Genomic DNA, 27538 nt, shown 5'->3' on the forward strand with positions numbered 1-27538 from the left:
CAACCACTCTGATCTGAAGACTGAATAGCCTGAATATGCACCATGAAGACCCAAAAAATTCGTATCAAATTTGAAATTGTGGCAACCCTAATCGTGTTATAATCTCGCATTGAAGATCATTAGGTGACAGCTATGAAAGTAAGAGTAATAATACACAGAGTTCTGCAAGACGGACACATAAAGTCTAATATGTTACGAGGCAGTATATTCGTTGCATGAATTGGCCGGTTTGCCCGGTGAAATACCGCGACCACAGAATAAAGGCGTAAAGTGGAAGTAATTCCGCGTTTCGTCTGATGAGTGTGGTGCCCGAGGCCTAATTTTAGTCGTCTTCATCCTTCCCATCTTATAAGGAAAGGATGGGAAGGGGAGGTGGGTTTGATGGAGGAGGAGATGCATAGGTTAAATAATCTCTTTTTGTGCGTCTCTGCAATTGCGAATGTCTATGGGCAGCGGTCGCTTCGCCATTTCGGTCAATTCATGTGGCCGCTTGCTCGTTTGCCATCTTGCAATATAAAAAAAAAATACTAGACATGGGGTGGTAGACTATCATGCAAATACTTTGTATGAAAGGTTTCACTTCGTCGTTAGCAACTCGGTATTAGAATAATCTTTCCATGTCACCATTGAGCCGATTATTGATAAAATACTTTACGTACGTACACATAACAGACAGACAGAACTTAACATAGTAATATGGAGAATATTAATGCAAATAGACACTGTTTCTATTCACGTGACCATCACGTGTTTGTCGGACTTACGAATATCGTTTTTTTTATTATAAGGTGGCAATAGAGCGAGCGGCTGCCCATAGACATCTGTATTTGTAGATGTGTTGTCTTATCTTTAATTGACGGAAGAGGAGACGCACAAAAAGAGAATGTTACACCTTTGTATGCGTACCCTCTTCAGTCAAATTCACTTCCCCTTCACATCCATATAAGAAAAGGATGGGAAGGAAAAGTAGACTAAAATTAGGCCTTCAGCACGCACACTCTTCAGATTGTCCACGGAATTACTTCCACTTGTCTATTTTCTGTGTGAGTATGGTATTGCACCGATTAAGCCGACCTATTCGTGCAACAGATATTGTTGCTGGCCTCTACCACTGTAAAACAAATATCGATTGAAAAGTTACGTTGTTAGCATACCGATAAGTTTAGGGAAGTGAAGTGGAAGTAAAGTTAACATTTTACTAAATGATTCAGAATTATACAAAAAAAAACAATCTTTACAGTAATGTATGAGTCAATGTAATAAAGTGAAAGGATAAATGACAAATACATGAATCGAAAATATCACAACTTAATTCCGTCTTCGTCGGTGGTCGTGACGATTGAGAAATAACTGTTTATAATGATAATGAATAACAAGAAAATTGTATGATTATAAAATAAGAACTGTGTGTGTGAGTGTTAGGAAGAACTGACCTTAGTGTCTTTTTCCACTAAACTTTATTTTAAGATTTTCATCTACTATTTTTTTAACCATGACTTCGAAGCCGTAATTTGATCCAAATGTCTTCCAAAGTATCTTATTAGCGAAATAAGCTAAACACTTCACTCATGGTATCATATTTCGGAATCAAAAGTGTCAGATCGTGTTCCAAAGGGCATACTATTACCCTTATCGACAAAGGGCACGTCTCGATACTCCGCGTGAAGGGCCCTTTAAGTCTCCGACCCCTTGAGCACGTGGATGTGGCTTTTTTCCCTACCGATACCTGTTTGAGGTGCGTGAGCGAAGGGTTTCGTTATAAATTTGACACATACAATCCTGTAGTCATCACAAATTGTTGAAGAGCCTATTTTATAGTACTAGACACATTTAAATGAGCATACATCTTCTATATATATAAAAGAAAGTCGTGTTAGTTACACTATTTATAACTCAAGAACAGCTGAATCGATTTGACTGAAAATTGATGGGCAGGTAGCTTAGAACCAGGAAACGGACATAGGATTTTTATCCCGTATTCTATTTTTTTATTCCGCACGGACAGAGTCGCGGGTAAAAGCTAGTCATTAAAATATTACAGAAAAACATTAACTTCGGCGTATCAAATATCTTGTAACATTAAATGATTGACTATGACGGCAGGTGTCGATTAGTCATGTAAAAAAAGTATCCGCGTCACGTGTCTGTCATGCTCCGGCAGCGTCAAATCGCTGACAATTCGCCGTGCAAACAGTTTTTGCACGACACACATCCCTGGTCATAACTGTGCTAACGCCAGTTAGGGTTGCCACTTGCCATCTTATTTACATGGTCATTTTGGGCTACGTGTTTGACATCTTTGTCTTCGGATCATTGTGAGTGGTCGGTAACAAATGAGCAGCGGATCCGACGCAGAAGGATATCCGTAACACCATCGGCTTGTTAGAGAGAAGTACGCTTTTTTCATTAAATACTCTCTTTACTGCTCCTGTTTTTTCCCCGTATGCTAAGGAGTTAGGGTTAGGAGGAGCAAAGAATTGACAAGTTACTCTTTATGTAAAGAATGTTGAAAGCCCTACCAGTAGTCATTCATAAGCATTTGATGTTGATAATGATTTTGATGTCTCACGTAACATTTGCATGTTACGTAGATTTTACATAGATACAACTATTGTTGTCTCTATTTTTGTCTACGAGAATGAGTTTAATGGCGATATTTTTACATACTAATACCGGAGATTTGTCGTTAGGGTACTTGAACGGTTTTTTAGCCATTATATCGATATTAAATTAATAAAAAAGAATGGTCGTATTGTATCTATAATAACTGCTTGTGTGAATGTAGAAGAAGCGAGGTGTGCGGATACGCCACTGTGGCGCCACCATCGCCTGTCTAGAAAACTGTAATCTCAGCCAAAGCTAAATTAATTGTATATTTAATAGTACAAATACTATCTTACTAATATTATAAATGCAAAAGTTTAGATGTATGGATGGAGGGATGTTTTTTAAAATGTTTGGTATCTCCTAAACGGCTCAACAGATCTTGATGAAATTTGGCATGTATGTAGTCTGGAAGAACACATAGGCTACTAATTGAGTTTTTTTTTTAATTTAGACAGCTATTTCTTTATAATGAATATTATGCGTTTTCACTTACTAATTAATATTTTTATGCGAAATGTTGACGATTAATTATTATTATAAGCGAGCCACCGCTACTTACTGTAGTTAAACAAAGCACGCGATCTCACGGTTAATTAAAAATCCAGTTTATACAAGCCGACACGTATTGTAACGTCCGTCATTATTATATGAATGATATCATAAGGAATCAAGATGTAAATAAAAGCTGTTTCTATTCTAAAAAAAAGATTTAAAAAAAACTCGAGCATAAAGATCACTTAAAGAATATATTTAGTAGACAGAATAGACGTGACAAAATTATAAAAGTAAGGGTTATTATAGATTCAGTACATTAAATAATTAAATATGGCATTGCTTTGCTTGCATATCGAGAGATATTTTCTTAGATCGGAAGTAAACACGGACGTGGTTGGTCCATTTGACATGTCTTGTTTAGGAATCGAACCGGCTTCAAAACCTGATAGAATAACCGGGTCAGCCTGTGTTTGACTCAGCTAAACCAGTAGCATCGTGACAGTGATGTAAGGGTAGTCGTCCATCAAGACTTTGTACAGCGATGAAAATTTGCGCTCTCGATATAAACATCAACTTATAAGCGTTGATAAGCAATAAATTGAATAATCTCTGTAGTACTTGTTAATTTTAGCGTTAGATTTGTGTATATCGCATAGGTATCGCTTCTAATAGTCGATAGTATACGACCAGCTTATGTCATCGGCGCGCCCCTCGTGGCTCGTTAAGCCCGCCATTAGTGGTAATGTGAGTTTAAACGATGCCACAATCAGGACGTGGTCGCGCGAATGACTGGCCGTGTGGACAATCACGTATGTCACGGTAGCTCGGAAGCCATACTAATTGTCAGGTGCCGTCGCCGAATAAGGTACAATATGAAGGTATCGGAGTACTTTGGAGTGTTTTGCGTTTGTTCCATTGATAAAAGGTACGCTACGCATCTGCAATTGCAGATGGCCATGGACAGCAGTTTCTTCGCTATTCGGGCGAATTTAGGTGACTGTTTGCTCATTTGTTACCTTGTAATATAAAAAAATATTTATACCCTGTCTATTATTAAACAAGTTCTAGAGATTTATATGCTACAGACAATATTATGTACCTACTTGAGTTCTAACTACAGTTTTTTTTAATACTGCTTCAATGGTGCAAAAATTATACATAAATTGCTTTTAACAATCCATTCGCGAAGCCCTCACGTCTACGAAGCCCTATGCCCATTGTTCGTGCGTTCGCTTGTTAATCAAACATTGACCCTAGAAAATCGTGACGTCAGTACGGCCATTGTTGTGCCTAGGTGCATCATTCAACCTTAACACTTCCCCGTTTGTTCCGCCTCGAGTGGTTACCTAGGTCACTTGGCTTCATGCATCGATAGTTCTTAACGGTTCTTAGACAAGATGTAGATAGAAATACTGGCAATCCAGTAATCTGATACTGCAAATGTTTTAAAAGATGGCTTCCCATTGGAATAAGACGAGGGTATTGAATTTTGTCCTTTATTATGTATGTAAAAGTTATTTGTCGAATGTCGGAAAATATATATTTTTTTTAATGTTCAAATAAGACATGTTTTCTTAATATGGTATACAACTTACAAATCTAGTTTTATTAATTAATATATAACTTGTAGTCATTTTTGTTTTTATATAGTTAGTGGTTAATTAAAATAAAACAAATAAGCATGTTTGGCCTTCACTGGTAAGCCGGTAGCGCGTTGCCCGTGGAAGCAGAACGCATCAGTATGGAAGTGGCGCGCGAAGAGCGAACGCATCGTTAGCGTAGGGTTGCCAGATTAAAGAAAAATTCCCGAAAATTTATTTAAATTAGCAAAACTTTACTACTATTATGATATAACATATGATTTAGTAATGATTTGTAATTTCAAGAAAGAAATTGATCAATTAAGTGAGGATGTGGCGGTCATTAGAATTAATGTCAAATTCATCATGAATAATTGCTACCAAGTAGTATTGAAATGGTTTTATAGATTATTTCTTTTATCTAAAGTTTGAAAATAAAAAATATGCAGACTTATTGAGAATCTCCTCTTACTTTTTGGAGAAGCGATATAGACAGCGCCGAAGGTCTTGGCCCTTACTTGTACTTAATATTCGCAGTACAAATGCAAATGGAAGTCATATTTAAATGTAAGGCCTAAGTACTTATTTATTTATTCGATCGATACAACCCTGCCTTGAGCACGAGCCTTCTCATGCAACATTGTGTAGAATATAGTCGCAACGGTTCGAAATCGGGAGCGAGGGAATGACTGACTGGTAACGATTCCACGCAGATCGCACGTCGCGCTGTTCCTGTAGCGTTAGGTTACGTTTTGCTTCTATTACTTCATTATGTATTACTTTTAAACCAGGTTATTTGGAGTAAACCTACTTGATACTTGCATTAAATCGAAGTAAAACGAGTCACGAACTTAAAGCGCCTGCAACACTATTTAACTGTATTCACACAGAAATAACCATCTAGTCAGTCTCTAATTTAATCCTAAAGTAATAAAGTAAATGTATTGTATTGGTACAGACATAAGAAACCATTGTAATAATTAGTTATGTGAACACATGTTTTATAACAAGCGTCAACAATACGTTTACACAGTACACTTCACAGAAACCAGTTTACTCAGAAGCGATGCCGCTCATATTGTGCGATACATCGTAGGTCGACAATGAGTGTTTGTGTGCATTTCGTTTGTGCCATTGCCTTATTTTACTTATCATGACACTTATTGAGTGTTACGTAAGTTAATTGTTATCAGTAATCAAGACTATCTATAAAATATTTCTCCACTTTAACTCTTATAATTTACTGTTTGTTATTTATTTTTTGATGCTAGGAACTTGTTTGTAATAAATAGAAGTTCTAAGCAAAAATTTTGTAATAAGCAATTTCAAAGGTAGGAAGTCAGTAAATTGAAACTTTTAGGTCGACGTAACAGTTAACATTAAATGTTATCGTAAACAAATCTCTGTTGTTTATCATAAAAAAGTTACATAACTACACGGAACATTGTAAATTTTTTGCTTACTGCATCTTCCACTTAGAAACGTAAACATATAGTCGACTCGCTGTTGACCGCACCTCCGTCCGCGCGGAATTAAAAAAACGTAATAAGAGCCTATGTGTTCTTTCAGACTATATTATACATCTGTGCCAAATTTCACCAAGATTCGTTGAGCCGTTCTGGAGATACTTCAAACAAACACCCATCCATTCATCCATCTAAACTTTCGTATTTATAATATTAGTAAGTTTTTTGATATCCACATCGCAATTAATGATATTAAAATGTATGCTGTGATATAAAAAAGTGTACTACCAGATATCTCAATCAGCAATAGCATTTGTAATATACCGTAACAAATTAATTAATCAAGCCGTGTTCATGTTTATGGATGAAACTGAGACGAATCAATCCATCGTATGCTCTACGATACGTTCTATAGTTCCAATTAATACACTGAAAAACAATCGTATACGAATCAATTAAATACGAATGCGCATTACTTATTTTGTAAGTTTGTTATTATATAATCTGCGGAACGGAATTGATTTACACAACTAGTTCTCTCAATAAATTTTCGATTAAATATTTCATCGCACAATCTTAAAACATCTTTTGTGTTCTGATACTGATTTACGCTTGACGCTGTTCCGCGTCCTCTTTTGCTGGCGCGATAAAAAGCCTATTGTATGTCAAGCCAAGACTGAGTAATGAACGCGAGACCTACTTCCGTTTGTATGAATTTTTAAAGTATAGCATTATTATAATTAAATACCGCATTTATACAAATTTTTAAAATTAAAAACCAGTAGAGTCAATTCTTTTCATCTAATTGATTAATTAAAATTCAAAATCATGCATGGATATTTCAAATTCACTAATTAACATACTTTAGGAACAAATATTCATGCAAATTTCTTAATTTTTCCTTTCGACATGCTCAAACCACTGAAGCATACATATCTTACTTATGTCTTAACGTCAATATTGAAACTAGTAACTTATCGTATAAGTAATATAAGTCCGTCCATATATTTATTACTTGCTCTATATAAAAGATAAAAGATTCTACTATTCGCAATGTTCCCAGGGAATATATCGACGCTGGAAAGCATAAACGCTGTAACCCTGTAAGGGTTGCTGTAAGGGTTACAGCTTTTATGCTTTCCAGCGTCGATATCTTAAAAACATGGACCTGGGTCCTATCCTAGAGGATTATAAAGAAGAACGTCGGAATTGTAAAGATGCTTGTACAAAATTAGAATACGTCATGGCTTACATTTGTATACTTGCTCTCTAAAATGTTACCTGGATTTTTCAACGCGAAGCTCGCCAGCGAGTCGCAGGGAGACCGATCATAACTCTATGCGGGTACAAATTGAGCTGATCTGCTAGCCGATTCAATGATCTTTTACACACAAACATGGGAAATGGAGCTGATTACCATTCCAACCAATGATCGTCAATGTACAGCATCGGATACGGAGGCGGCTAGGTGTTGCCTGCAACGTGCGTGACTCACCCATCACCGCAGCACGTGTTTAATTAAAGCTTCTAATTAGCAATTCATTTGCGACAGACACGATGTTGTAATGCCTTAATTATAAATCAAAGAAACCATATGCTTATACTCAATACCGTATTTTCATTCTTATCTTTTTTATATCTAAATTCTAAACTCTACTTAGGTACGAATGTAGGAGCAGGAGTTTATTTTACTAATCAGCTATTCGAGTTGATTTTAGTTTAGTTTGTTTTTGCGATTATTTAGTGATTTTATCAATATTTACGGTGTGAAATCAAGTTAATGCAGAAAGCATTTAAAGAAATCTATGAAATGAAAAGAAATCATTCGCATAGATCGACTTATTTTGTACATACTTGGGCAATACTGAAACTATACATACATATAATAATGTATGTTAGTTATATGTATTTCGTTTCGGCTTATTAATAGAAGCATCCTTATGACTTTGAATTGTCTGGATCATACAGACCATAATTCGTACACTGGCCTACAAGGACAGCAATAATTACGACATTGCGTCACCCTCGCCTTATGTCCAGCAGATGTGCCTATGTACTTGCTCTTTGTCGTTTTAAAACCAGTATTTATTGTTTGACCGTCCTTTTGATTTATTTTCTAAAGGATAATGTAAACACAATTTTAAATTACAAATTATCTTTATACTATTTTATTAGTCAATAAAAGCGTAGCGTGTAATTCATGTATCTAGAATATTATAGCAAGTACATCTAAAATGCTTAAATCATGTACAAGCATCTTTAAATGGGCGATTGTTATATATTTATATACTTGAATTAAAAGTGAAAAGCGGCAAGTATTAAGTAATAATTAAACTTGTTTTCATATACACATCACAAAAGAAATGACTAAATAAAAATAAAAATATTTATGCGTATTTCTCAGTTGTTTTACCTAAAAATGCATCAGCGCATTTATACTGGCAACACTGAAATCGACCGGATGGCAGAGCGACGGAATTACTCTGACGCGGGGAGAGGGGCGCGCGCCGCTGTCAAATCGAATTATTCCTTGAGTTACGATTCGCTTTTATTTAAATGGAAAAGCATTTTCCTGACTTAATTATCTCGTAATTTAGCAAATTAGCGACGGTTTAATGATTTGCTCGCACGAAAATGTCGTATTAAAGGCACTCAGTAGGGCTCGATACGCCGCGGTGGATTTCGATTGCTATTTTTGTTTTGTAGCCCAGTTCCACGGTAAATATTGTTTTTAGTGACGAAACGCGTCGTTTATTTTTTCTTCTCCTCTCGGCCACGGTGCAGTTTTTGGTCCGTGAAGCGGTTGCAATTTTTACAGTGTTCTCGGTTGCAAAAAGATTTCGAAATAGCTTCTTTTGATCTTACACCGTGCCAAAGCGACCACAAAAACAGTTTCCGTGTCTGAAAAGCAGTGCCAAATGCGTTTTTGTGTATTTAAATAATAAATAATAAATAGAACTACAAATTGAAATAGAATGTAAAAAAAACAATATTAGTTGTAAAAGTGTGGAGTGTGGGATTAGAGGAACTAAATGGCAGTTTTGTGGAGAAAATCGTGGACATTAAGCTTGTGGCAGTAATGCGGCGGGTGTTTGGAGTGTGCTCTGATGGCTGGGTACTCTGCGGACAGAATGTGAGCCGCCAAATGTAGCTGGCTGTATAGATGTTGTCTGTATGTTTGTTTCTTTCACGTTTTTATTTTTAATTTAATTTCTAACATCTCATAACATGACTACTGACTGTAATGCTGAATTGAGTTACTCATTTTATCATCCTCAAGTTTGATCTGTGATTAATATTAACTTTGTGCTGTGTTTTGATTTAAAACTAATAAATATTAAATTCACAATAATATTTTTTTTTTGTCTATTTATACGTAGGCAGTGTTACAGAGCATAATCTGTTAACAAAAAAATGGTAGTTTAAATACCAATGTGTGTAAAACGCTATACAAATTGACCGCAACTGTATATTGAGTAATAGCAAAAGGCAGATAAAGGTTTTACAATGAACCGAGGGATGTTAAAAGCAGCCTAAACCTGTTACAATGAGATTGAAGAGTTTTACGCTGGCAATATTATGTTGCAAAAACAAATAATCTTTATAAATTCTATTGTATGGCTCATATAGCTTTCAGCATAAATATGCAGTTTTGGTTGCTGTAACTTAAAATTCATAAAGCCATTTTAGGGATCACAATAGATCAGAGATGCACGGTTGATAAATTCAGGAAAATTAACCTTTCTAGGTCTGTCATGTAAAATTTATTTATTAGTCATCATTATGCCTTAATATCCTAGCTTTCAATTCTTTGATGACTCATAGAAGTATCCATATCAGTACAATAAGATCATTTTCTATACAAAACATAACTGAATATAAAGAAGTGTTTGTAAGATGACATTTATAAGAGTGATATATCACTTGAAACATTTTCATACAATTTTATTGTGTAATCTTTATGTTGAATCTAGTCTAGGTAATATTTTTAAAGTCAGTCAAAGAGTAAGCTTCGCCTGATTTACTTTTAGAGATCACCAAGGTTGTGACCAAAACAAAAAAAGACTAGATAAGTTAATAAGGGATAGGTAGGGAATGCACCTCGCATTTGGTGACGGAGAACACACAGGAAGGAGAAATATCCTATCTCTGTGCGTCACCTCCTCTGTCAAATAAAGTTAGGTAGCGCCTTTGCAAATGTCCATGTCTATGAAAATGCTTGCAATGCCATTTCACTGCAAAAAATGGAATATAAAGACTGATATCATATACTTTAAAGTTTTAAAAAGATATTAAAAGATAACACAAGTTTTTGTTATTAAACATGAATAACAGATCATACTGATATTATAAATATGAAAGTTTAGATGGATGTATGTTTGTTTGAAATTATCTCAGGAACAGCTCAACGGATCTTGATGAAATTGAGCACAGATGTAGAACATAGTATGGAAGAACACATAAGCTACTTACGTTTTTTTTTTTTCGGGCGGGCGACAGCTAGTATCTAATAACTTTAAAACACATTTTATTAAACAATAATTAATTCATCTTTGTTTTTAGACAAATACTTTTTATTGAATTATTTCTTTGATGTCATATAATACATAAGACACATTGTTATTAATAATTGCATGTAATAGTTTCTTCACAATTATATACATATAGTGCATGTAGTGTTTTGTCATGTGTCTGTATGTTGCAAAGTATCGTTTGGATCTGTTATAGTGGGGATTTTTATTGTGTTACATTTGAAATGTTCTCATGAAAGTATTATTTTGTAATTTTTAATTAGTGTGACTAACAATTCATTCATACAAAGTAGACGCCAGCAACAACAACATCCGTTGTCATGAATTGGCCTCGCTCAGTGAAATACCACTACCACACAGAAGACAGGCGTGAAGTGGAAGTAATTCCGCGTTTTGTTTGATGAGTGTGGTGCCAGAGGACTAATTTTAATCCTCTTTCCCTTCCCACCCTTTTCTTATAAGGAAAGGAAGGGAAGGGGAGGTGGATTTGATGGAGGAGATGAATAAGTAGGTTAAATATTCTCTTTTTGTGCGTCTCCTCCTTCGTCGATTGAGGGTAGGCAACGCATCTGCAATTGCGAATGTCTATGGGCAGCGGTCGCTTCGCCATGTGGTCGCTTGCTCGTTTGCCACCTTGTAGTATAAAAAAAAGTATAATGATATTGACAAACATTTACCAACATTTTTTGTAATGTTTTTTTATCTGTAATTTGGATTAGAAAAAATTATATGTTCCGTCCATGATTTCCTTATTTATTTTTACCAATCAATGTTGTACTGAACAGTGAAATTCAAGCTTTAAGCTTCTTATAATATTGTAATATGGGATCGCGTTCACTTGAATGCATTAAAATAAAATAAAAACTACGTTACTCCACGATTTATTATTTCAACAAACATCAGAGGCTCTTCGAAATAGAGGAGTAAATATTACGAACGTTTATACTGAATACGGATATAGTATAGTACATTTCAAATAACAATGTGCACGTCGATGACCTCAATCTATTGAAGAATTCTTAGATAAAATACAGATTACAACAAAATTTATTTGCGTATGTTTTATTTTATGAAGTTTTAGATTCAAGTTAAAATGAAATGTTTAGAAAATATTTATTTATACTGGAATATATAAATATACCTGTCCTTATCCCACTCATGTGGAATATGCGTACATTTTCCGTCATTTCAGTCTTTTCATTTGACAGCTATGACGGTTGCAATATGGCGCGGGTTTTTGCACATTCTTATTTCAAACGTAGTTACAAAAATTAGGGAAAGTTTTTTATGTCCCGGCATAAATCTAAGGAAATAGGTTAACGCTATCTATGACACGGGTGCGTTTGATATAGATCGTAAAACGTACGGACGGACAAATTTATTGTAGGACGTAACTTGATATCCTGTTATGTCTTACTAACTACATAAATATAATTTTATGACGTCATTTAGAAAGAATGTTTTACATGTGTTACTACAACGAGATATGTATTCTGTCAAGTTATTAATAACATTATTAGACTTAGCTGTGACGTCATCTATTTAGTTCTCATGTTATATACACAAGTAATAAATGGTAAATACAAATTGCTATGTTTCGTGTTACGTTCGCAAGTACAGTACAAACATGGATATGGATGCGAAGATTAATGTTACAAAATTATAGCAAATCAGCCATTTATTCTGTAGTCAATAAAATAAAATAAAACAAAACAATAAACGAAGAAGATTTGACTTAAAGAAGTACAAAATAATGAAAATATAAAGTGGTAAACCAAACGAATAGCGACTACAGTTAAGGAACAATCAATGCACCTATCGAAGTGGTCCTGCTGAGTGGTCCTCGCGGAAAAAAGAAATGGGGATCGTTAGTGGTGTGTACTTGACGGCTCTTATGTTCGCTGGCACACGCCTGTTAGGACAACATCAAGTGTTCTTTGTTCCAAGTTAGGGATTTTAATTACAAATGTTTATTATATCAAAAGTTGGACCTTTGGTTTGAGAAGTATAAGGTTGTATAGTTTCGAGAAATATTGAGCGTTTCAAATATAGACATGTATACTTTTATTTTTCTTTCCGACAGATGACTGGATAATTAAATTATGAAATAAACTATATATGACTAGCCGTCGCCCGCGACTCCGTCCGCGCGCATTTAAAAAAAAGAAAAAAAAATGAAAATAGATGTTGGCCGATTCTCAGACCTACTGAATATGCTCACAAAATTTCATGAGAATCGGTCAAGCCGTTTCGGAGGAGTACGGTGACGAAAACTGTGACACGAGAATTTTATATATTAGATGTACGATTGTGTTTAAATGTCCAATATGACGAATATTTTTGAGCAAAAATTACGCTTCTATAATAAAGAAATTTTACAAAACGTTGCACAATTTTTATTATGTATAATTTTTTTTGACGGTATATTATGTGTTGTGTTATCAGGGCTCGCCGCACGGGTCGGTGATGTCGTGCCAGTCGCTGGCGGCGCGCGCCTTCGCCGAGCCCGACAAGGACCCCGCGCAGTGCGGCGCCTTCCACAGGTATTTTTCATAGTTAACATAAACAACATAACCTCAAAAAACCTGACCTAAGGACCTGTCGCACACATAGCTCCCTACGTAGTATGGAGAGTCTCAAAGTGCTTTTTGATAAAGGTATCTATTAATTAGTACATTTTGTCTTTAGATCTGTTCGCTTCAGTTCAGAGTCTCGAAGCTCGACGCGCGTCTCCAATGATACGGACAAGCGGGATACATCTGGTTAGTACCAATCTTTCACTACAGATCTATTTTTCCCGTGTGTAACATTTAGCTAAATCTCGTGTGTGATGCAGGCGGTATGTCGGTGTCGGCGCTGGGCGTGGCGCCGTTGCCGGCCGCCATCGCCATGAGCCAGTCCGCACCGCCGCCTTCCATCTCCTTCGATCTTCACGATGAGGTTTGTCTATAAAGTTTGATTATCAATGTCCCTGCTGAATTTAAAGTCAGTAAGTAACTTACGTAAACTAATGGATGCTCTTAGTGACCATTTAATGAGTTTCGAGAGTGCTGAGAGAGCTCCTGCATGCAACTCCGACCGGGATGCTATGAATTTGGTGGGCTTACTGATGCCACCAGTTTAATGCTATGTTAGAACTTGTGTGCTATCTTGTTTGTGTGTACAGAGTCCACCGCCAGTGCCATCGTGCCGGTTCCCCAAGCTTGAGGAGTGCGCGCATTTTCACTACGAGCGTGTTTCGCTCGGCGGCCTCAGTATACAGACTGTGCCCTGCGAGGAACAGTGCGAGGACAACGACCCAAGCGAGGGTAATAACAAATGTTTCACTATATTATGTTCATAGCTGTATCAAACACATCAATCAATTTTCCAATGTTTATCTCGAGAGTGCATAATTTAATTTATCCGCCTCGAAGGACCACAATTAAAAAGTGATAAAACCATGACTTAAAGGCCTTATTTAAAAAAAATTAAGTTGAACAATGTTTTGTGATTGATTTCAGGGTGGATATGCCTCCGTGTGAGGTCGCATGTGAGTGGCGGCGAGCAGGAGAGCGGAGGAGGTGCTGGGGCTGCGGCGGGCGCGGGGGAGCCGCACGGCTGGAGCGAGCCCGCCGGCCTCAGCGAGTGGACCCTCACCCGCAGCAGGGACAACTTCCTGCAGCTGGACGACATGCTGCACAGGTTGGTTACACTGCACAATGACGTCATACACTTCGTTACTCACTCACAGGCCCGCTGCTATTGTCCAAGTACCACAAGATCGGACTGTAGTTGTTTTTAGCATTGTTATGCCCAAGAAATCTTAAAATCTGACTAATATTTTCTAAAAGAACTAACTATAAAAACAGTGTCTCTCACCGGGCTAGATAAATTGTTGCAATATAACCTTAAAAACAAAAAAAAAAATTACGACATAATGCATAGATTAGTAAAAACATAGAGGTTTTAAATAAGAATAAGATTGTTTTGTCTCCCAGATGCATTTACGACCGCAAAGTGTCAGGACTGCCAAACCTGTCTGAGGAGGTGGGAGCTGGATGCGAGGAGACTCGCTACCAGCAGCTGATCGGTGACTATGTACACCATCTGTCCATCATCGCGGACGACTCCATCAACTGCGGGCCCGTACTCAACTGGCTACAGATGGATAATAAGGGTCAGTGGTATTAATAAACTGCAATCAATAGCACCAATGGCTCAGGGGTTAAGCATTTGACTTGTAATCTGCAAGTCCTGAGTTCGAATCCTGCCATATACTAATGTGTTTTTCAATTTACATATGTACATTTATTCGACCTGCACATATCTGAGAAGAAATTCAATGATATGTGTGAAGTCAACCCGCAATTGGCTAGCGTGGTTGACTATGTCCTAGTCACCTCTAACTTTGTGTAGGCTCCGAACCCCTCAGTAGGGGCTTGTAGTGAGCTGATGATGATGAACCAATAGCTTATGTTATAGTAAATAAGTTTTACATCACCAGGGCACAAGTTACTGGTGGCAAATGAAGATTCCAGTTCCATCAACACGCCAGCAGTCGCCGCTGCTTACTCCGTGAGGAAGTATGTCTCACAGGTAATTTCTTTTTTTTATATTTGTATTTATTAGCTTTAGCCCGTGACTCTGTCCGCACTGAATTAAAAAAAAAATTAATAAGTAGTCTATGTGTTCTTCCAGACTATGTTCTACATCTGTGAGAAATTTCATTAAAATTTGTTGAGCCGTTCCGGAGATACCTTTAAACTAACATCCATCCTAAACATTCGCATTTATAATATTAGTAAGATTTGTGTTATTTACAGGCTCGCGATGAGATCAGCTTTGAAGTGGGCGACATGATATCCATCATTGATATGCCTGGTAAGATTATTTTTTTTTTATTTGTGTCTCTTAATTAATTCTATTGACTTTTTTTAAACAAAATTATTTTGATATATATTCAAAAAATCTATCCAGATACTAGCTTTTACACGCGACTCCGTCCGCGCGGAATTAAAAAATAGAAAACGGGGTAAAAATTATCCTATGTCTATTATCCTTTTCTTGGTTCTAAGCTACCTGCACACCAATTTTCAGTCAAATCGATTCAGCCGTTCTTGAGATATAAATGGTGTAACTAACACAACTTTCTTTTATATATATAGATAGGTTATTATTTCAAAATGTTAAGAATCAATCTAGTTTAATATTAATTAGTTCCATAGAGTAGTGTTTGGTGCATGACATATTGTAGTATTGCAGCAGAGGTGTTGGTGTTGTCAGGGCCGCAGGAGTCGGTGTGGTGGCGAGGCAAGCGCGGCTTCCGTGTCGGCTTCTTCCCGCGGCACTGCGTCGCCGTCATCGGGGACAAGGTGCCGCGGCACATGACGCAGCCGCCACCTATCGTTGGGTATGGAAAACTTTTATATCTAAACGGTCCTTCGAGTCGGATAATGTGAATGTAAAAATTATTAAAAAATGAATCGAAATGTTTTATATTTGTTGTAACGTGTTGAATAATATAGATATACTAGTTGTCGCGCGCGATTCTGTCTGCGCGTTATTAAAAAAATGTAGTAGTCTACGCTCTTCTAGATCATGTTCTACATCTGTGCCAAATTTTAAACAAATATCCATCCATTTATCAATCCATCCATCCTTAAATTTAATACAGTTCACTAATAAGTTTGCAACATGATACAACTAAGTAGTCTTCGCAGAAATTTAAGTTTTTTTTTCAGTATTAATGTTGTTTCACATGTAGGTCAGTAGCGGTGGCGCCCATCAAGCCGGTGCTGCGCAAGCACGGCAAGCTGATCTCGCTCTTCCGCAGCTTCATCCTGTCGCGACCCTCACGGCGCAGCCTCAAGCAGCAGGGCATCCTCAAGGAGCGCGTCTTCGGCTGCGACCTCGGCGAGCATCTACTCAACTGCGGACATGATGGTGAACACAAACATATCTATAATCCCATTTGACAATAGTTAACCATAGATTATAGGAGCCAAAGAGTTTTAAATGTCTTGTTAATTGTTAGTTTTTTTTCTAACGTACATGTGAAATTTTTGAGAACAGTGAAGACTTTTTATATTACAAGGTGGCAAACGAGCAAGCGGCCACATGAATTCGCCTAAATGGCGAAGCGACCGCTGCCCAAAGACATTCGCATTGCAGATGCGTTGCCTACCCTCAATCGACGAAGGAGACGTACAAAAAGAGAATATTTAACCTTCCTATGCATCTCCTACTCCATCAAATCCACCTCCCCTTCCCATCCTTTCCTTATAAGAAAAGGGTGGGAAGGAAAAGAGGATTAAAATGAGTCCTCTTGTACCACCACATTCATCAGACTGTACTTGGAATGACTTCCACTTGATGTCTGTCTTCTGTGAGGTCGTGGTATTTCACTGAGGGAGGACAATTCGTGCAACTGATTTTGTTGCTGGCGTCTACCACTATTAAAATCTATTACTTTCAGTGTTATGGCATACTTAGTTCTCTGCGATTTAGTAAATAGGTGTTATTCGTATTTTCTTTCGGAGAGAGATAATAGTCAGTGGTGTAGATTTTGTTAACTAGTCTTTGTAACTCAGTGCCGCAAGTACTGGCGGAGTGCGCACGCGCAATCGAGCGGCGTGGTGCAGTAGATGGGATCTACCGGCTGTCAGGTGGTGCCGCGTTGACGCAGCGACTACGCGCCGCCTTCGACGCGGCGGGGGACACGCCCCCAGACCTCGCCCCGCCCCTACAGCGTGACCCGCACGCCCTCGCCAGTTTACTCAAGATGTACTTCCGGTATGACCACGTAATTAACTAAATTAGAAACAAAATAGTTAAAAATGATTATTTAATTAAATATATGATGTAATTGATATCACAGCTTATAAACCACAGTTTATTTAAATTATGTAAAATTATATTTTACTAGCTGTAACCAGCGACTTCGTTCGCGCAGAATTTAAAAATCTTAATAAGTGTTTATGTTCCAGACCATGTTCTATATCTTTGGCAAATTTCATCAAGATCCTTTGAGTCGTTCTGGAGATACCTTCTAACTAACATACTTCCATCTAAACTTTCACATCTTATATATAAAAAAGAAAGTCGTGTTAGTTACACTATTTATAACTCAAGATCGGTCGAACTGATTTAGCTGAAAATTAATGGGGAGGTAGCTTAGAACTAGGAGACGGACATAGGAACTTTTTTATCTTGTGTGCATTTTTTTTAAAATTCCGCGCGGACGGAGACGCGGGTAAAAGCTAGTTTATAATATTAGTTAGATTATACGCTATTCCAGATCAAGTCTTAAATTATTAATTTATAATTTTATCAACGAAATAGTTGTAAAATTTTCGAAAATGATATTAATTCAATAGAGGTCAAGATAAATTATCATGTTGTAACATAGTATATAATATTGTAGCGAGCTGCCAAACCCATTGTGCACGTACCAGCTATACGAGAGCTTCGTGAGTGCGGTGCAGCAGCCGGATGAGGCGGCCCGACTGCGCGCCATGAGGGACACCGTCGTCAAACTACCTCCACCACACTACAGGTTAACTACTGCACTATTCCGAGGTCCCCTCTCGGGGGCCCTTGCGCCCAGTCACTCCATGGAGCGTCCACCGAAGCGGCCTAAGAGCTCGGTGACCTCCCAATCCGGTAATAATAACGAAGTAACAGCCCGAGCCGAGGCTCCTGAGGGAGCCCTCGAGCCTAGTTACTCTTAAACGAGGTTTAGGCTAAGCGCCATCTGTGCCCGGCCACCTCAAGCCCGGTGAAACTGTAAATGCCTCCTCAAGGCAAACAGTGACTACTCAGTCACAAAAAAAAAATACTGCACTATTTTAGATGCATAGATCACTCTTCTACTACGATTTTACAAGGGAAAGAAGGAAGAAATTACTCCTAATTTGTTTTTTGTTATTTTTTATTATAGGACTTTATCTTATTTGATGCGTCACTTGCGGCGTGTGTCACTGTTGAGTGCGGCTACAGGTATGACGGCGCGCAATATGGCCATCGTGTGGGCACCCAATCTACTGCGCTCGCCCGCACCACAGCATGCGCTGCAAGGAGTCGCCGTACAGGTAACTACGCCAATGATCTAGACTAGATCTTTGCAGTTATAACTAGAATGATGTTATTCGAAGAAAGTATTTTTCAATTCTCTAGGGGGCGGGGCAGCTGCCCCTCCCTACACCCCCTGGCCACGCCCATCATAAACGTACATAGTGTGTTTTACAATGGAAATATTTGTACAGGCCGTGGTAACAGAGTTCCTGATCTGTTACGCTGAGGATCTTTTCGCGCAAGACCAAGGATCTGATTCCGGACCAGATTCCTTAGAACAGGTATCATTTTTTACTATTTCAATATTAATTTGCGTATAACAAATACAATCAGTTATAAAATTTTTTAATTCCACTTGTAGGATCGTTGCGAGTCTCAAGTGGAGCTTCGTGGCACTGAGTCCTGCCGCCGACCGAAGAGCCTGCCTCTAAACCCGCCCACAAAGTTGCTGAGCTTAGAGGAGGCTCGGCGGCGAGGGCTGGGCGCGGGCGCAGGACCCAGTGCTCCGCCAGCCTCGGGCGCCATCGCAGCTGCAGCAGCTGCACCCCTCACCTCGCCTGCACAGGACCGCCAGCTGCGCCCAGCTGGACACCTCAAGCCTAAGTACATTGAGGTACGTTAGGATCCAACTCGAAGTACCAATACTATTTTAGTCTTATTTTGTACTAGCTTTTCCCGCGCGAAATAAAAAATAAAAACATTCTTTTATATATAGATAGATATTGAATGTATTACTAAGTGATAGATACAATTGGTATCAGGTTCTAGAAGATTTTTTTGTTACCCAGGTCGGTTCGGGGCCAAATAATCTTCCCCAATACCACACTGTTTTGGATCTTCCATTATCAGGTATGTTTATTATAACATTTATTCAATTATTTGTTTATTAATCTAATATTATACACTTGGTTTGTAAAATGTATGTATTAATTTTTCAGGAGGTAAACGAGGTTTAAAGCGGTCTCCTTCGGGCTGGCGTGGTTTGTTCTGGCGCAGCAAGTTGCAGCGTGCGCGTGCACCACCTCAAGGTCCGCCCCCTGCACCGCTACCTCCTCCTGCACAACAGGTAACCAAACTACAAGTGACTTGATTTCACTCACGCCTGTAACTCAGATGTGTAGGCAGAGATCACCGACCTCCATTTGGTGTGGCCAAATGAACCTCCGCAATTCACTTTTCGCCATTTCGATAGACGGAAAGTGACGGGTGGTTAGCCGTCTCTCTGTCTTTTTCTCCCGGGAATTCACACATATGTGCAGGTTGTGCATCACGATGTTTTCCTTCACTGTACGAACTTGGGATAAATGTACATATGTAAATCGAAAAACATTAGTACATGGTGGGATTCGAACTTAGAACCTTGCAGATTGCAAGTCAAGTACTTAACCCTTGAGCCGACGCTCGCAAAAGTATAAGAGTTGTGCATTCATATAGCATATTCAATATTTGGCGTGTTGTATTGAATTATATAAGAACTGTTGTATTCATTCATTCAGGACTGATTGATGTTATATTCTTTCATTCGTTCAATTGTTGTGTCAGGTGTCAGCAGACGTGGTGATGTCAGGCAGCTTGCGGCCTGTGAAGTCTTGTGAGTCTCTGGCCTCAGACACTGACACACTGCCGCCGCTCGCAGACCGCGCAACTGCACCTCTCAAACATCACACCAGGTATATTATATACTAGCTTTTATCCGCGACTCCGTCCGCACGGAATAAAAAATAGATAACGGGGTAAAAATATATCTAAATATATCCTATGTCCTTTTCCTGGTTCTAAGCTACCTGCCCACCAATTTTCAGCTAAATCAGTTCGACCGTTCTTGAGTTATAAATAGTGTAACTAACACGACTTTCTTTTATATATATAGATTATAATACTCTTATGTAATAGTAAATGATTGTTACTTATCGATTGAACAATTGTCTACTTACCCTCAACTAATCTTATTTTTTACTGTTATTATGAAAAAGTTTAGATGGATGGATGTTAGAAGATGTCACCAGAATGGCTCAACGGATAAAATAATCTGAAATAACACATAGGACATTAAGTTTTTTTAATTCCGAGCGGACAGAGTCGCGGGCTACAGCTAGTTTATTATAAATTGTCAACTGTACAAATAATTGTGTTTGACAGTCATATTATACGTTGACGCATTCATAGCGTTGATACTTTAATTTTTCGAGAGGAGATTATGAGCTATAATCACAGCGTGCGAGTTGGCACGTCAAGCTGTAGTGTTCTCTTGTTACCTATGTGCCAAGTACAATGCGTGTTGTATGCAGGTCATCGTCGTGCGACTCGTACTTCGAGCCGTGGCAGGCGGAGCTGGCGCACATGCGTCTGCGTCTCTCGCCGCAGGAGCGAGACCGACACATGTTCAGTGAGGAGGACGACACGCAACAACACCAGCACAACGCACAGGTACGTACAACCTACACGTACGTACACGCACACGTACACGTACATGTACGTACACACACACGTATGTACACGCACACGAACGTACACGCACACGGGAACTTCATAATATTGTATATTGTTGTTATGTACGAACATGCAAAATGATAATGTTAAAAGAAACTATATAGTTCTTCATCACAGCTCACTATACGTCCTCACTGAAGGGCTCATAACCTACCCTAATTCAGGGGTGACTAGGACATAGTCAACTACGCTGGTCCAGTGTTGGTTGTCTTCACACATATTATTGGATTTCTTCTCAGATATGTGCAGGTTACATCACGATGATTTCCTTCAAATGTACATGACGGGATTGGAACTGTTGTGAGCTTCGTATGGGATGTTTTTAAAAAACAATATTTAATTAATGGACGACCGTCTGGTTAGATAGGATGGTGATGAGACTCACTGGACCAGGTATTAATGAGAGGTATATAAATATAAGAGACCCAGGACTTGCATTTTACCGGTCAAGTCACACGCAAATAGTTAGTGAATGGTTGAATGCTGTCATAACGCCTAACTTCAATTTAATAACTAGAAATACAATAGTACATTATATTATATTGAGTATATGTTGTATCCAGGAGTCTGCGTGGTCGACTCCCGCGGACTCTGGACCGTGCAGTGCAGCAGCCAGCCCACGTCGCTCACTCAGAGTTGATGTACACGTCGCTAATGACATGGCTGAGAGGTAATCTAAACATACAACTGTACTGCCTTCACTCTTGTATTTATATATGTTGATACTAGCTGTCGCCCGCGCCTCCGTCCGCGCCCAGTTAAAAAAAAAAATAATGAAAAATAAATGTTGGTCGATTCTCAGACCTACTGAATATGCTCACAAAATTTCATGAGAATCGGTCAAGCCGTTTCCGTGGAGTACGGGAACGAAAACTGTGACACGAGAATTTTATATATTAGATATCTCTCATTCCATTTGACAAAATAGAGACAGCAATGTGTATCACTAAGGTGACAAACGAGTGAGCCGTTACTCATAGACATCCGTAATTGTAAATGCGTTGTCTACCTTTAAACAACGGAGGACACTTATAAATAGGATATTTCATCTCACCCATGAAATCTACTTCCCCTTCTCATCCTTTCCTTAAAATAAAAGGGTGGGGAAAAGGCAACATACTCATCAGACTGTACTTGGAATTACTTCCACTTGATGTCTTCTGTGTGGTCGTGGTATTTCACTAGACAAGTCGTATCCATTCGTGAACCCAATATTTTTGTTGCTGAATCTACTACTGTTTTTTTTTCTAGTAGCTTTTACCTGCGACTCCGTCCGCGCGGAATAAAAAAAATTCACACAAGATAAAAAAGTTCCCATGTCCGTCTCCTAGTTCTAAGCTACCTCCCCATCAATTTTCAGCTAAATCAGTTCGACCGATCTTGAGTTATAAATAGTGTAACTAACACGACTTTCTATTATATATATAGATATAAAATTCTCGTGTCACAGTTTTCGTTCCCGTACTCCTCCGAAACGGCTTGACAGATTCTCATGAAATTTTGTGAGCATATTCAGTAGGTCTGAGAATCGGACAACATCTATTTTTCATTTTTTTTTTAACTGCGCGCGGACGGAGTCGCGGGTGAGAGCTAGTATATATGTATATATTCCTAATCAAATTGTTATCTCAACAGCATATAAATGTTGTACAATATTCAGTGTTGATGTTTGTATTCCAGACGTCGTGCTGCAATGGAGGAGCAAGTGGCGCAGATGGGCTACATAGATGGAGAGTCTCCGCGAGCTAAACCAGCACCGGAGAAGAGACATGGCACCGCTGATCCTGACCCAGCTAAGAGGTACCACCCCCCACACCTCACTATATTAATAGTGTTCAGATATCTTAAAGAATCTAAGTTCTCGTGAGATGTAGCTCGCAGTTGATCTTGGACCACCGAGATATTTGAAGTTAACTATACCATTACACAACTACCACTGTTAATGTATTTCTTTAATCTGAAATGTTATCATTATAGATAAAATTATAGATTTTTAACCGTAAATTCAATCTATTTAACTTTTATTTTTCAAAAATTAACGTCTTTTCATAGTATATCACAATTTTTAAAAATAAAATATAACTGACAAAATTATGTTATCTAAGTAATTAATCTATATATATAAAAGAAAGTCGTGTTAGTTACACTATTTATAACTCAAGATGGTTCGAACTGATTTAGCTGAAAATTGATGGGGAGGTAGCTTAGAACTAGGAGACGGACATAGGAACTTTTTTATCTTGTGTGCATTTTTTTTATTCCGCGCGGACAAAGTCGCGAGTAAAAGCTAGTTGTTTATAAACATTTCCTTGTTTCACAGGATTTGTAAGGACCGGGACAGTCCGTTGTCAACTCTACCAGATTTCCAGTCTCCGAGCAATGTGAAACTCAGGTATAATTTTACAATTTTCTTGTTATTTATTTTATAACAATTCTATGCATTTCTCTATCATTTCTTTACATACCAAAATCATTCATAGATAACCCATTTTTAATTTTATTTATCCTGAATGTCTAGATATTATTGTCTTAGTCTGATAGACTAGTTTTATATCTAGATTATAATTATTTTGGGATGATTTATAGTTTGAAAACTATTAAATTTATGAAATACGAAAAAAAACATAATTTTGTAGGAATAATCTAATTTACTGCTTTAGTTGTTGAAGGAAAGTTTTATTAGAATATAAAGATGATCAAATAATTAAAAATGTCCAATAGAAAAAAAAATTGGCTACATTATATCTTTTGACTTTAAAATATAGTATTTTCTGTGGTTTTCATAAAGTAAAACTAATTGGCTTTGTTTAACAACCATTATTTTAATTCGATGGCCTCACATCTTTCGACACATTCAAAATTTCATACTAATATTTGTTTTTTTTCTCTGTTCGAGAGCATGCTCGTTTGAAAGTGTCATATAAATGTTGAAGCATTTCTAGTTGCGTACCTGCCGACCCTCAAACCTAACATGACGCTTGCAGAGAACGGAACTCGCCCCGGAAAAGTAAAGCCGCATCTCGCTACAGCGGCCTTCACCATCCCGTACTTGTCGACCCTGATAACACCCGTCTCACATGGCACGGCAAAGACGGACATTCCACTCTCATAAAGATCGACTGGCCCTTGGAGAACTCTTCCGTCAGCAACCTCACCACCAGCACCATCAACTCTAGTCCTCTCACACCTGTCACACCACTCTACGACCCGCTAGAGAGCGACTCCGAGCTCAGCGACAACAAACACACTATTCAAATCAAGACGGTGGATTGTGAGAGTTGCGACCGCGAGAAGTGTCTCAAGTGTGAACTGAAGGCCACCGACTATGAGAACATGCGTCTGAGCCATGAGTTGTCTGAGGGCACCCTCCGCGACAGCACCCAGCACAGCCCCGCGCACTCCGCGCACTCCCCTCACTCCCTGCACTCCGCTGACATCAGCTACCACAACCTCAACCGACTGTCCGCACTCTCCGCCTCCTCCAACTCCGACCACACCGACAGGAGACGAGACCAAGACGCTCTTAAAGTGATGACCTCCTCCCACGACAGCTCCTCCAGCTACTCCAACGCCAGTCTGCCGCGACCCTCCGACGACCTGTACGAGTGCTTCAACTTCTCCCGCCCCAATTACATCAATCTCCAGTCCTCCAGCACCTCGAAAAGTTCCCCCGGCTCCCCCCTGAAGAGTCCTCTCAAGTCCACTATAAGCATCACATTCCGCTCCCCCACGAAGTCAAAGTCGTCGGACTATGAGCCCATAGACAATATAGACACTCCAACAAATGATAGGGATTCCGTGTACGAGGACATAGACTTGGAGAAGAACTTGTCTATAGTGGAGGAGGCGCCGGTGCCAGAGATGGACGCCAGCCTGCCCACGCAGCAGGCCTGTCAGCCGGACTGCAGCGAGGACCTCATCATCCTGGAGACGCCCACCGACACCACCCACATTGACGATAACGTCGACGTCTACAGTCAGGTTAAGTTCTTTAGGAAGAGCATAGAAGAAGTCAACGCCATGATCCTCGAGTCTCCCGAAAAGGACACCCACGATAAAATTGCTGAGGAAACTAATGCTATGATGTTGGAGTCTCCCGAAGTACAGAGGCATTACGAAAACGTTGTGTTTATAGAATCGAGGGATAGAGAATATGAAAATATTAACGTGGATACTCTCAAAATCTGTGATAAATTAGATATAAGCGAAGTCAACGAACACAAATCTGATCCCGAACAAGAAACTTTAGAATTTGACAACGGCAATGTTATTAAACATAAAACTGTATCAAAGAATCTCAACGTACGAGAACTAGCAATACGTTTCGAAAGTCCAACTGAACAGAAAGGACCTTTCAATTTTGATAAATTCAAAACTGAAATCAAATATCCTAGTTTGGAGCGTAAAGACGATGATAAATGTGAATCTAGAAAGAAAGAGGTCACAGTGAAATTGCCACCTCCTGTTTCACCAAAAACGTATAAATTATCGAAGAATTCTGCACGTTCATTGGACGAGAACGCATTCGTAAAGGAATTTGGAAACGAAACCAATGATAGACGGAAGAGTCTAGAAGTAAAAGAGGCTAGCAAACAGACAAATAATCTTCCAGATTTAAATCTCAATACGGAGGAAGCTGAGACAAAACCTGACAGTATAACACCGACAACGGAGAACAAGATCTCTATAGTACAAAGATTTGAACTAAAGAAGCCAGATTTAAGGAATCTCATAGATATCGAAACAGAGAAGAATTTGAGCCGAGAAAGGATAGAAAAATACAAAGAGGAGCGCAGAAACTTTTTACGTGAAAAATATAGTTCACAATCATTCCGAAGTAATCCGGAACAATTGACTAGGATCAAAATAAAAAAAGATCCAGAAGAAAGAACGGAGATGTGCGAAAGATTACAAGACGATTTGCCTAAATTTGAACGTAGGAATACAGTTGATCTAGGTCAGAGGATGAGATTTTCCTTAGCAAAGAGCAGTAACAATTTAGATACAATACAATCACCTGAAAGTCCAATACAAGATCTGGATACTACTAATTTAGAATTTTCTAGAAAAGAAGATAATAAAAGGGACGTCCGTCGAGATGAAAGGTAATGATTCCTTTTATTTGTGGTTGTGTGTAACTTTACCTTGTTTTTTCTTTCTTTTATCTGTCGTTAAATCTTTTAAAGTGTGGTAAACTTACAAATAACGACGTTGTGCATTTAACTGATAACAAATGACCATAGATACATCCTGCAACTTTTTTTATAAACGAATTTTTTTTATCCATTTCACAATTTTATTTATTACTTTTAATAGTCCCCATAGTTTTGATTTATTCATAATAGTTAAATAATTAAAATTAGTCTTAACTAGTTTTTATAATTTTAGATAGATACAAAAATGCTTTAGAAAACAGATATTTTTCAAAGAAATTATTGACTAGCTATAGCCCGCGACTCTGTCCATGTAGTATTTTAAAAACTAAATAAATAGCCTATGTATTGTTCCAGACTATGTTCTACATCTATGTCAAATTTCATTAAGATCCATTTAGTCGTTTGGCAGAATTTCTATTATCAAATATTTAATTCCTAAAAAGAATTAAACAATAATTTAAATAAAATGTTTTCAGGAAGGAAAAAATGTCACCGTCATTCAACATACGAGACATGGCCGCATTATTCGAACAGAAGTCGCATAACAGTAATGGTTGACATGAAATATACAACAAATATAATGTTTACAACACATTTGAAATATAAATAGCTAGAAATATCACACATATGTCTAAAAAAAACTCTTCAAAGTAACATCATATTATAACCATCTCTGTCACTATCCTAATAATAGAGATAACAGTGTGACGTCATCAGTGAGACTAGTTTACTATTGGGACCATATTTACAGGTTTCAAATTAGCTCGAACTTATATATAAAACTACCTTTTACCCGCGACTCCGTCCGCGCGGAATAAAAAATAGAAAACGGGGTAAAAATTATCCTATGTCCGTTTCCTGGTTCTAAGCTACCTGCCCACCAATTTTCAGTCAAATCGATTCAGCCGTTCTTGAGTTATAAATAGTGTAACTAACACGACTTTCTTTTATATATATAATATAGATTCTCGTGTCACAATGTTTGTTCCCGTACTCCTCCGAAACGTCTTGACTGATGCTCATGAAATTTTGTGAGCATATTCAGTAGGTCTGAGAATAGGCTAACATCTATTTTTCATATCCCTATTAAGTTTGTTTTACTGTGCGGACGGAGTCGCGAGCGACAGCTAGTTTTCATATAAACATATTAATATATG

At 38.2% G+C, this 27538-nt stretch overlaps 1 protein-coding gene across 5 annotated transcripts in view; it reads left to right on the plus strand.

Annotated features, from left to right (window-relative positions):
* The window catches only part of LOC106708283 (GTPase-activating protein CdGAPr), a 60691-nt gene extending 33482 nt beyond the window's left edge, over positions 1–27209 (plus strand). Inside the window, exons 1-25 of one of the 5 annotated variants that reach the window (XM_045682362.1) lie at positions 9123–9281; positions 13126–13223; positions 13369–13442; positions 13517–13620; positions 13847–13988; positions 14184–14364; positions 14661–14839; positions 15167–15258; positions 15486–15543; positions 15928–16072; positions 16427–16605; positions 17253–17454; positions 18086–18217; positions 18602–18752; positions 18927–19016; positions 19097–19348; positions 19524–19584; positions 19674–19801; positions 20278–20405; positions 21024–21162; positions 21789–21895; positions 22906–23025; positions 23546–23617; positions 24210–26330; positions 26858–27209. In XM_045682362.1, coding sequence (XP_045538318.1) covers positions 9228–9281; positions 13126–13223; positions 13369–13442; positions 13517–13620; positions 13847–13988; positions 14184–14364; positions 14661–14839; positions 15167–15258; positions 15486–15543; positions 15928–16072; positions 16427–16605; positions 17253–17454; positions 18086–18217; positions 18602–18752; positions 18927–19016; positions 19097–19348; positions 19524–19584; positions 19674–19801; positions 20278–20405; positions 21024–21162; positions 21789–21895; positions 22906–23025; positions 23546–23617; positions 24210–26330; positions 26858–26939 — 5091 coding nt within the window. In that variant the 5' untranslated portion in view covers positions 9123–9227 and the 3' untranslated portion in view covers positions 26940–27209. Of the gene's footprint in view, positions 1–9122; positions 9321–13125; positions 13224–13368; positions 13443–13516; positions 13621–13846; positions 13989–14183; positions 14365–14660; positions 14840–15166; positions 15259–15485; positions 15544–15924; positions 16073–16426; positions 16606–17252; positions 17455–18085; positions 18218–18601; positions 18753–18926; positions 19017–19096; positions 19349–19523; positions 19585–19673; positions 19802–20277; positions 20406–21023; positions 21163–21788; positions 21896–22905; positions 23026–23545; positions 23618–24209; positions 26358–26857 lie in introns of those variants that run through there. The other 4 variants (XM_045682357.1, XM_045682358.1, XM_045682359.1 and 1 more) reach the window with 4 other exon arrangements.
* Positions 27210–27538: the final 329 nt, after the last annotated feature.

This window comes from Papilio machaon, chromosome 19, assembly GCF_912999745.1.
Source record: "Papilio machaon chromosome 19, ilPapMach1.1, whole genome shotgun sequence".
Lineage (NCBI taxonomy): Eukaryota > Metazoa > Arthropoda > Insecta > Lepidoptera > Papilionidae > Papilio > Papilio machaon.